At 34.1% G+C, this 12,227-nt stretch overlaps 1 protein-coding gene across 2 annotated transcripts in view; it reads left to right on the top strand.

Moving 5' to 3' along the window:
• LOC145669491 (kynurenine/alpha-aminoadipate aminotransferase, mitochondrial-like) overlaps positions 1 to 12,227 on the top strand; it is a 78,843-nt gene that overhangs the window by 38,796 nt on the left and 27,820 nt on the right. For both annotated transcript variants that reach the window (XM_081737668.1, XM_081737669.1), the window contains 2 exons: positions 552 to 741; positions 2,268 to 2,399. In XM_081737668.1, the coding sequence (XP_081593794.1) occupies positions 552 to 741; positions 2,268 to 2,399 (322 nt within the window). The remainder of the gene's footprint in view (positions 1 to 551; positions 742 to 2,267; positions 2,400 to 12,227) is intronic.

Genomic DNA, 12,227 nt, shown 5'->3' with positions numbered 1-12,227 from the left:
ATTCTTGAGTTCATGAATATGATTTTCCCACTTGAGACATTTACCTATCCAAAAATTACCAGGCCCTTGACTTCGTCTCATATTACCTTGTCTAAATTAATATACCTTTGACAAGCATAAGAAGAAAATAATCAAAGAGGAATCTAACAGCTGGCTTGTTATGATTTCCCTCTTGTAAGAAACAGTACGTAGATAACTAAATTATATGAAAGTAATAAATGAACAAAATTCGTACATTCATTTAACAAATTTCAGGCACAGCTTAAAAGCTTTTCACAGCTTCCAGAACATTACAAATAATGAATACGTTGTCTATACATTCCCTTACAGTAAAATAAAAATAAAAAAAACATGAATAATAATAATGCTACTTGTTTATTGTGATGGTGGTAGCTTCAGCTTGTCAATTCAGAAGAGATTTAAAATCCCTTTATTTCTCTTCAAGCTGTAAAATATCATTCATGTTCAGAATATTCTTAATTTTGAATCACTGGAAATACAATAATAACATCTTAAGTATTATTATAATAAATTACTTGCTCTTTTTTAAGGTTTCCTCCGCTTGTTAGCAAATTGAGAGAATTCCAAAAGACAATTCATAACCCGCCGTTGTGGAATAACACAGATGTTATCGTCACGACCGGAAGTCAAGATGGAATGGCTAAAGTGATTGAAATGGTGTTAGAACCTGGAGAGCCAGTAGTGGTGCCAGATCCTATATATTCAGGAACTATGGCTATCGTATGTATTTTATTTAATAGAAAAGTAGCATACGATCATTTTAACAAGTATGTAATTAGTAAAGTTATCCATATTATGCTTTGTTTTTGATAATTATCTTTTATCTTTTTGTAAGTTATGCTTTACTGTATTTGTTTCTAACATAAATGATGGAACACAAATATTATTTTATAAAGGTAACCAAGAAAGTTCTGTCGCTTTTTCTGAAGGTCTGTGTTCCATTGGCCCTCACACCTTGAGTTGAATGCAAATGGTGATAAGGCGAAGGTCAGTTGTTGGTTTGGGTATATCCAACATACTACCTGGTTGTGGCAGTTCATTTACACCGTGAACTTGCGTAAGAACAGAGTGAACATGGGACTTCCACAGAGCGTCATAAGGGCGCGTATGCTGTACGAGTTCAAATTGGAGTCAAACGCTACTGCAACGGGGCGGAAGATATGCCAGGTTTTTGGTGAGGGTGTCGTGACTAAGCACACAGTGCAGCTGTGATTTAACAAGTTTGCAGACGGTGACGAACTACTCCAAGACGAACCACGTGCCGGAAGACCAACACATGTACAAAATGAAGATCTTCAAGCACCAATTGAGGCGAACAGTGTCCAGACATGTGAGGAACTGCGACTACAATTCACTGTGAGTGGAGAAACCATTCGGCAGCACCTTCATCAACTCGGGAAACACTACAAGTTGGATCGATGGGTCGCATATGATTTGACTCCTGGCCAAAAGGCAACGCGAACAGACGCCTGTGTTTCTTTGCTGTCTCGTCTGGGGAAGGAGTCATTTCTGGACAAAATGTTGACATGTGACGAGAAGGTACGTCCTGTACGAAGCTCCACGGCGCCATCATCATTGGTTAGCCTCCCATGAACGGGTTCCAAAGCAGCCGAAACCAGAACTGCACCAGGAGAAGGTCCTCCTGTGTGTTTGGTGGACTGCTCGCAGCATCGTGAATCGGAACTGCTACCAGCTGGTCAGAGCGTCAATGCAACTTTGTACTGTCAGCAGTTGAGCTGTGTTCAAGAAAAACTAAAAGTCTGTAGTCACCATTTCTGAATCGCAAAGGGGTCCTCCTGTTACAGGACAACATTGTCTAGTATGACCCGGGACACCATTCTACGCCTTGGATGGGAAACACTATTGCATCTGCCATATTCCCCGGACATTGCACCGCCCGATTATCACCTGTCCTATTTCTTGGATAATCACCTTAGAGGACACCAGTTGAAATCCCTAGTAGAGGTGCAAAATGCACTTGATACCTTCTTCGCTTCACGGCCCACCAAGTTTTACCGCGATGGAATCCAAGGCCTTTCAGAACGTTGGCAGAAAAGATCGTAGATGCTGATGGGGGCTATTTTTGATCTTCCAGGTACGTCTTAGGTGACATACCGGTGTTCGAAGGTAGTGGGTGAAAAAGCGAAAGAACTTTCTTGGTTACCTTTCCTTTATAAATCCCTTATTTTCTGTCTATTTATTATTTTATATTGTTATTTATTTTTGCTTCTTCTTTTTTAAATAAGCTAAATCCATACGATCCAGTGTTTGTACCTGTAAAACAAGACAAGGATGGGATGTGTCCCCAACAACTAAAAGAAGCGCTTTCAGCTAAGTGGAAACCGGAAGATGGACAAAAGGAGAAAGGAGTTCCTAAGGTAAGGTTAACTAATTTTAAAATAATAGCTTTTGTTTTCTTATCCCCTCTGTTTATCAAGTTAAAATAGTTACGTTGTTTGGCGGGTGGGGTGTACACTTATGTCCAAAATTATTGTCGCATGTCTATAAATATGTTGTAGGAATATAATTTGATAACAAATTCTCCCGGTATTTCTTACAATGTTAGTATGTGTATAATCGGCAAAGACATGTATGTGGCAAATTTCATGTCAAAAGGGCTGTAAATAAGAACAATAAAACAAAAATAAAACTTTCTTGTTCATTTAGCAACATTTAATCATTCTAATTTTCGTATTTATAATTATTTTCCTATGAAATTTACCACAAATATACATTTCCCGATTATACACATAGTATCAGTATTAAAAGTATCCTGCAAATTCATTATCAAATTATATTCTTATAAGAAGACAGTTATAGATATGCGACAGTCATTTTGGACATGAGTGTACATGCAACTCAGCACAGAAATCGTGATTTCCTACAAAGTTTTAATATATATACACCAGACTTTTGCGAATATAGAAGCAGAAACACCAGAGTAACTGAATGTAAGAGGTTGATTCAATTATATTGAGCCAAATGCAATGTCCAACTATAGCGCGCATGCGCAACCTATCGCCGTGAGATTGTCACGAGTCACGCAGTAAAGCAATGTGGTCGAGCGTGCAGGGGCGGATCCAGGGGGGCGATCGCCCTCCAAAAGAGGAAACTTTCTTATTTTGTATATATAAATAAAATCCATCCCAAAGTTTGGAGCCCTTAAAAGTAGCAGTATGACAACCCCCCGCCCCCCCGCAGAAGTCGGTCCTGGATCCGCCTTTGGAGCGTAGTCTGATACCGCCAAAATTAAACAGATCTGGGAGAAGTTCATTGTGACCCTCTCCGACGCAATGTTAACCGCGAAATACATCGTAGAAATGTTAAAGTGCGTATTTTTCGTGTAGGTGGTGCCACTGAATCGTGTTATACGGAAATATGCGGCATCAAGTTCTGGACCCACCACACCGACACGAGCAGCTAGAACCGTTTCTCAAAAGGGTTCATCATACAGAAGCAAACTGCGTCTCCAAAAGGTGGAACGAAACGTCAAAATCAATGCTGTGTTGAACCAGGTTCAATTGCACCAAGACAAGGCATCCAACTACATGGCAAAAACATAGCTGGAATTCTCTCGCCGTATGGAACAGGAAACTGGAATTGCGGTAACTTCCTTCTCTGACATCCCGAATACCAGCCCAATGGACTGTTATGCTGTCGGACTCCTCAGGCGGTGCTTGTCCCATCTTCGAGTCTACAACGTCTCCGGCCTGTGGAAAGCCTGTAAAGGGTGTGGCACGCAATACCCATAATCCAACTGCAAGACAGTCTCCTTGCAACAGAAACTTGGATGCCAGGCGATAGTCAGTAGACGTGACACGTAGATCGGACACACTTGGTGCTGGAAACACGAAATTTACTAGGTAAGGGGCACATTCAAATTCAACTTAATGTAACTGAATCAACATCTGTATTAAAATGTATTAACACGAAACGTTTTTAAGAAATAAACTACATATAATACTTAAGACAGAATTTGTCTTGAATTAAGTAAAAAGAAGAAGAAAGAAGAAAAGAAAAGAAAGAAAGAAAACACGTGTACAGTTATACAGTTAGTACGCCAATATATTTGTACTTGGCAACTGCGTAATAGTGCTAATACTTAGAAGGGAAACATGAACATGACCCATCTTCTACTAATAACTCAGGAGAAAGATTGTTACTTTAGATTGCCTTTATTTACCAACTTTGGATATACATAATCCCAATCTAATTAACAAGGATTTTATAAAATAGAGGATCTGCCCTTATAACAAAATCTTGAAGCCATACGTCACAGTTTCGCCACCCCTACTCTGCCCACTCCACCCAATAGGATCGCAATGTTTTGAGCCAATAATCATGGCGGAAACGAAACTAGCCAATCAGACGATCACAGAAACGAGAGTAGCCAATCAGACGTGGCGATGTTCGGTTATTTTTTGGCTTCATCTATTTAATAGAATGAAGATAAATATGGGCAGATCCTCTATTTATAACATCCTTGCTAATTAGCTTCAAATTTCTACAAGACAACTTAATGAGCAGTTTTATTTACTTATTTATTTTTTGAAATGTTTACTACAAATTAATAAAAGTCAAGAAATAAAATCTTAAAATAAATATTATTACTTAAGTACTAACAAAATAAACAGCACTGGGGTGTGCGTAACACCTCGCTTTCAAACATGTTTTATTTCTAAACAGATTAGTCCATTCTAATATTATTTATATTGCGGATCAATCACGTAAAATTACCCGGATAAAGTGTGGTATCATTTCATTTATTTTTTTTACTAAAATAATGCTAAAATTTATTTAATATATAGGGCCTATATATAGTTTACAATAATTCACATAGTTCATAAGTTATCTTTCCACTGCAAATTGTACGTGGTGTTTCTTCGCCAAGAGACTTAGAAAAAATTATCATGTTATTTTCTAGTAGACATTCCAAGGATTTATAAAATCCCAAACATAAATTAATTCTTTAAATTTTTGAAGTTACATTTCTTTCGGAAAGGCCACTTTTAGTATCATTGACATGCTCTGGTGTTTGAAAAGGTAAGACATATAAGTGGTTCAAATTATCTAGCTCTCGAATTGTAAGCAGGTAATTGAAATTTGCAATAATATAAATTTCGGCCACCTTTGTTATAAGAAAGATGCATTAGTCATGATGTACTATAAGGTTATGCCTGTAGCCCTTTGCTCTTTCTTCTATGTGTGAATGATCTAGAACTGAGTGTCACGGCATTCAAATTGATGCTGACTCTTTGTTTACTGAAGAAAATGAAAATTTGGTGGCCAAAGTCTTGAACAAGCGTTAAAAAAAATAGTGATTTGGTTGAGAAATAATTAAATGTCAGTAGAATAAGTCGTGCTGTTGATTTTCGTGACAGGGGAAAGAATACTCAAATCTCTGTGCCTCCTTACCAACACACTAAAGGGTTAAATAAATAAAATAAAAGTAATTACAAACAAATGGTTACTTATCAATATATCCTCCCGTAAGAAAACTAAATATTTTCCAGACGTATCGGAACAACAAGCTAATTGTGTCTTCAGTGGTAAGGTAAGAAGGATGAAAATGGATGAAAGAAATATGGTATGGTAAAAAGGAATACATACCACCAAATATATATAACATGAGAGATGGATACCAAAAATCCACGAACAGAGCACAGTGAATGAAAGGAAGACTTGAGTTGAAGGAAGCGCGGTGTCAGTGTTACATCACTATTGCCAGATCTAAAATATGCATCAAAGATAGGTGACCAGATTTTATCAATGTTGCCAAAACTCTCGTGTCATCGCTCGTGCAAGCAAGACGTGTAGTACAATCGCTCCTACAGATTTGCTTTCATTGCAAATATGTCTGATTTGTGTGGTAGTTGTAAGAAAGAAATTTCAGCCGTCAATCTGAAAGAAATTATTTCGTGTACCGGTGGTTGTGATAATTATTTTCACGCCAAATGTATATACATCCTTGAAAAATGCTGAAAATATTCGAAAACTAGGAGCAAGAAAAGAACAATTGAAGTGTGATGTGTGCAAATCGGGCAATAGTGTGGAGTGTACACTAAACGAAGATACTGGCTTGAAGAAGTTAGTGCAGCAAGTGAGTGAAATTCATGCAAAGATGCCAAAAACTATGCAAATGAAAGATAATATTCGTGATCTAGAGAAAACCATAAACTTTCTATCGGACAAATTTGATGACTTTACTAAGGAAATTTGTGATCTAAAGAAATCAGTTAGTGATCTAACGAAAAAGTCGGAAACAAAAAATTGAAACAAGCAATTGGAACACTAGAGGAGAAAGTAAGTGAACTAGAACAAAAGCAGTTAGATGAAATTATTGAAATAGTTGGAATTTCCGAGACAAAAGAAGAACAAACCAATGAAATGGTAATGAAGGTAGCGAAGGCGGCTGGAATAATAACAAAAATTGAAGATATACAAAAATCCTATAGACTTCCCACATCAAGAAGAGACAAACCCAAAATAATTATAGCTAAACTTTCTTCCAAGGTAATTAGGGAAAACTGGATTCAGAAGTTTCGAGAAAAACAAGAGTTTACTAGCATCAGAAGTTAAACCTTAGTTCCCGAACAATCGAGTTTTTGTTAATGGACAATTAACACCAAAAAATCGAAAAGTGCTATACGAAACGAAACAATTCGGCAGGAACAATGGTTTCCGATTTGTTTGGGTGCGTGATGGAAAAGTGCTTCTAAGGAAAGACGAAACATCCCGAGTGAAACATATTAAAATGCTAGAAGACCTACAAAACATGCACAAGTAAGTGGCTCAACAGGACTGTCAACTTAACTCAAGATGAAACAGGTAATTAATGACATTTTCTTATATCAAAATATAGACACTAACATCTGTAATGGTATAGACTCTTTTAATGAATTATTTAATGATAAAACAGGGATTACATTTATTCAATTGAATATTAGAAGTGTTAGAAAAAAATTAGATGAATTTTTAGTATTGTTACAAAATATTGCTATAAATGTAGATATAATTGTCTTAACAGAAATATGGAAAAATGAAGCAACTTGTAACATAACATAAACGAATATCGCTGTTATTATACAAATAGGTCTTTAACACGTGCAGATGGAGTCATGATATTTGTAAACGAACAAGTTGACAATGACAAGGTAACGGAACTGAATCTTGCTGACGCTACTGGAATGCGCTTTTATTTAACCAATGCAGAAGGTTGTAATATAATAGCTATATATCGCACCCCAAGTGGTGATAAGAAAGCATTTATACAATCACTAAATAATGGGCTTAAAAATTCATCAACTTGCTCTTTGGTTTTAGGTGATGTCAATCTAGGTATATTAAGTGACAAATACTGTGAAAATATAGACACGTATTTAAACTTACTATACAGTCATGGTTATGTTTCATGCATAAATAAACAAACTAGAGTTACAGAATATATGTAGCAAGACTTGTATAGATTATATTTTTTTAAAGCACTAAAGTCCACTGAATGTCATATCAGCTGTGCTGCAAACAAGTATAACTTACCACTTTCTCATTAGTATAAATGTTCCCATTACAATGCAAAAGAGGGAAAAATGTCATATGAAACAACAATTATAGATTATACTTTATTAAATGAAGAAATGAAAAAAGTGTATCTGGAATCAGGTGATACAGAGTAATTGTGTTAATACTGCAACTTCGAATTTCATCCAAATGATGAAAAATTGTATAAGTAATTCACGTATTAATAAAAATAAAAAAAGTAAGTAGTAAATATTGCAAAATAAAACCATAGATAACAAAACGATTGGTCACCTCTGTAAGAGAAAGAGATAGATTAAGTCGTTTAGTAATAAAAAAAACAAAACGATTTAGAATTTAACGAATATTACAGAAGGTATAGAAATAAACTTACACAATTAATAAAAGAAGTTAAAAATGACTACTATAGAAAACAAATTACATTATGCAATAACAATATTAGTAAATTATGGAAGGTAATAACAGATATTCTAGATAAAAATGACAAAAAATAAATTAACTAGAAATAAATTAACTAAACACTAAAAATGGTCTAGTAACGTTTGAACGTGATCCAGTGTTAATAGTTGAAAGTTTTAATGAGCATTTTTCTAGTGTTGGCAAAAAAAAAAAAAAATAAATAAAAAAAAAAATAAAAGTTAACAAAGAGATTGATGATAAAATAAATTTTAATTTGAGTTCCCAAACTAAAGCAGTAAACTCTATATTCTTCACTCCAATCACTGAACAGGAAATTGAACGCTTCATAAATGAGTTATCACCAAAAACAACATCTGGTATAGATGGATTATCAGCAAGTGTATTGAAACATACGAAATCAAATATATTTCATTTCATTTCATTCTTTTATTCATCCATGTCGTACATTATTGGTCAGAGACCAGTACATAGGACTTGTCAAATAATAAGAAGACATTTCAATATAATTGATATTACATTATTTTACAAACTATCACCCAAGTATTCATTAATATCATAATACATTTTGTTACACAAAAAATTAAATAATTCATTTTTGAAATTCCGTATGTTTTTGATATCCTTTAAATAACTTGGGACCTTATTAAACAGCTTAGCGGACATAGGAAGAACACTTCTTTTGGTGCACGCATAGTTTTGGTAAGCTGTGAATATGTTATTCTTTTGTCGTGTGTTGTATGAATGTACATCATCAACATGAAGAAAACTACTTTAATTTCTCTTTACATATATGATACTTTTGTACATGTACAGACAAAGCACAGTTAAAATTTTATTTGACTGAAAGACCCTTTTGCAGGAGGACCTTGGTGACAGATTAAAAATAGATCTTATTGCCTTTTTCTGTAGACGAAAAGTAATAACACTGAAATAGGAGGCTCCCCAGAAAATTATTCCGTAATTTAACAAGGATTGAAACTTACCATAGTACAATAATAGCAAAGTTTCTTTTGACACTGAACCACGTAGTCTATAAATGACAAAACAGATACGGCTTAATTTGCTGTTTAGCTCTAAAACCTTTGCAGTATATCTTTAACCTAAGCTTAGAAACAGGTGTATTTCCTGATGATTTTAAGACTGCTGTAATAAAACCTATGTATAAAAAAGGCTCAAAGGCTGATCCTAATAACTATAGACCTATATCAATCCTCAGTAACTGTGCTAAACTGTTAGAAAAATGTATAAAGAGAAGATTAGATAATTTTCTTGAACAAAATATTTTTTCTTCAAATCAATTTGAATTTCAAAAAGGTAAAAGTACATCAGATGCGGTATACAATTTAACAGAAATTATTTGTAAAAACATTGATAAAGCTGAAAAAGTAATTACAGTTTTCCTAGACCTAGCTAAAGCATTCGACACAATATCACACAAAATTCTCTTAAATAAACTAGAAAAATGTGGAATAAGGGGTATATGGCTATCTTGGTTTAACAGTTATTTGAAAGACAGAAAACAGGCCGTCCAAATAGGTAATTTTTAAAGCAATTATTCATATGTAAAACAAGGAGTCGTACAAGGAACTGTATTAGGCCCAATATTATTTTTAACTTATATAAATGATTTATGTAATTTAAAAATGGACGGACATATACAATCATTTGCTGAAGACACCTCTCTTATATTTACTGGTAAAACATGGACAGATGTATTCAAGAAAACTGAAGCAGAAATGAAGAAAGTAAAACAATGGCTTGATAATCATCAGTTAGTATTAAATGCTGAAAAAAAAAAGGTATATAACGTTTTCGCCAACTTTAACAGGACAGCCAGAAAACATGTCATTAAAATTGCATTATTGTCAAAATACTGAAAAATGTAACTGTAGTCCTCTTATTAGTGAAAATAAAGTAAAATACTTAGGTATATTTATTGATAAGCATCTAAAATTGTCTTCTTCAGGCCCGGACTGGCCAGGTAAGGAGGGCAGGGATTCCTGCCGGGGCCCTCTCTGAATATTTATTATTTATTGAACGAATTCCCAGCTTAGCATAACTTTGCCTTTTTACACAGGGAAATGTTAACATACAGAGAAAAAAAGGACAAGACAAAAAAAAAAAGCAAAAGTAATATTATTTCCCCAAAACTCATTTAATTGTTTTTTCAAACACCGGGTAGCTCGTAAAAATGTCCATACGTATTCTTAAATGATTATAACAGTTCGGGACTCTGTAAAAAAAGACCTGTATTATACAATCCTGTCTGGGGCCTAGTAAGAATATATTTCAACAAAATGAAGAATGGGGCCCCAGCATCATATTATCTAAATATGTATTGGGGGCATATACATGCGAAATGAGACCGACTTTTATAAAGTTCTGCTGTGGCCCTCTGTTAGTCGTTTGACAAATTATTGTTAACACCATAAACAGAATAGGTCCCCGCCCTGGGGCCCCATTACCACGCGTTATAGAAGCTGACAGCTTTATGAAGAAAAGCCACCCCTCATCGCAAAGGTTTTACAAGATTCTGTAATTTAGTATATTTTGTGAGACTCCTACATGGTACATGAAAAAAGATACATGGGGCACCCGAAGTGAGGCTCCTGCGGGAACCTGCATTCCCGAATCCGAGGCTGGTGTTCTCACATCACACATATTGTCACAATACTAAGAAAATTATTATATAAATTTGTTCAATTGCGAAACATTGGAAGCATAAAAATATTACGTACTGTATATTATGCTCTGGTAAATAGTATACTTACATATGGTATATTAATTTGGGGAGCTGCTTACCCTACTCATTTAAAACCTCTGATTGTTCAGCAAAATAACATTGTAAGAATATGTTTTAAAAAGGGACTTGAAAGTAGACTAGATAGACTCTATAACCAATTTTCAGTATTACCACTTTCAAAATTATATTTGCAGAAAGTATTAATATATGTTAAAAAGAATAGAAATAAATGGGACGTAATAAAACATATGTATATAACCAGAAATGTCACAAAGAAAAATTTAGAAATTAAAACAACGAGTAAATCTATAACTCAATATCAAACATATTACAGAGCTCCGAAGATCTATAATGAACTCCCACTCTGAATCAAAGAGGAAAGTAATTTCAAAGCATATAAAGTTTAATTTTACAGTGGTTAAAAGAGTCATAAAGTATTTTTTAAAAAAAAAACTATTGTTAGCTAAAGGTAAGAATTATAAACCTCATATGCTACGGTAAGAAAATAAATAAACAAAACATGAGAATCAAGCTCACATACAAGCATTTGCTTATGTGAGCCATTTTCTATCTTTTCTTTATTCTTTGCATTAGGAATACAAAAATTTCGCAATATAGAAATAAGTGCATTGAATTAAGTTACCCGACACCGGAAGATAGACATGACTTCTGGAAGTCCTATGTCCTCTCATCTCTGAATACTGGGTACGTTAAACTACTAATAAAAGGAATCTAGGAAGTCTAATTTCCTTTAGAGATGTAATAGCACTTACAAGTAGGAAATTTGATTTGTTAATTTCTGTAGCAGTTATTTTTTTCTTATTCTTTTATTTTATTCCATTAATATTTTGTATATTGTTATTTTATAATTTAATATGTTTATGTATTTTTATGTATATTCTTTAATATATTGGATACACCCAATATATTACATTTTCTTCTTTCTTTAAATAAATTCTTTAAAATAATTTTAAAAATCCAGATTTTAAGCTGATTTATATTTATGAATAAAGAACGATTTTTTTTAATCTCCCGTTTTTGCGTTTCTTTTTAAATTTTTGTTTTAGTTTTGTTCTTCCTGAACCTGAATAGGTTGAATCCTGAAGATATGTTCAGGAAATAAACCCGGGAGATTAAAGAATCATTTTTTTTATTCATAAATATAAACTGGCTTTAAATCCGGATTCTGGCAACATTCATAAAATCTAATTACCTACCTTTGATGTGTACTTTGGATTTGGCAACAATGACGTAGAGTAGTCACCACGCTTCTTCCAACTCACATCTCTCTTTCTGTGCTCTGCTCGTGGTTTTTAGTACCCATCTTTTACACGTTGTATTTATTTTCGTGGTATGTATTCCTGTTCCCATACCATATTTCTCTCATCCACTTTTATCCTCGTTGCCTTACCACTGGAGAGGGAACTAGCTTCTTGTTCCCAGAAGTTTGAAAAGCATTTAGGTTTACTACGGGAGGATATATTGCTAAGTAACCATTTAAAAAAAA

This window comes from Thermobia domestica, chromosome 14 (assembly GCF_964235325.1).
Source record: "Thermobia domestica chromosome 14, izTheDome1.hap1.1, whole genome shotgun sequence".
In the NCBI taxonomy this organism is placed as follows: domain Eukaryota; kingdom Metazoa; phylum Arthropoda; class Insecta; order Zygentoma; family Lepismatidae; genus Thermobia; species Thermobia domestica.
The sequence above is the reverse complement of the archived record's forward strand: the minus strand, read 5'-3'. Positions and strand labels throughout refer to the sequence as shown.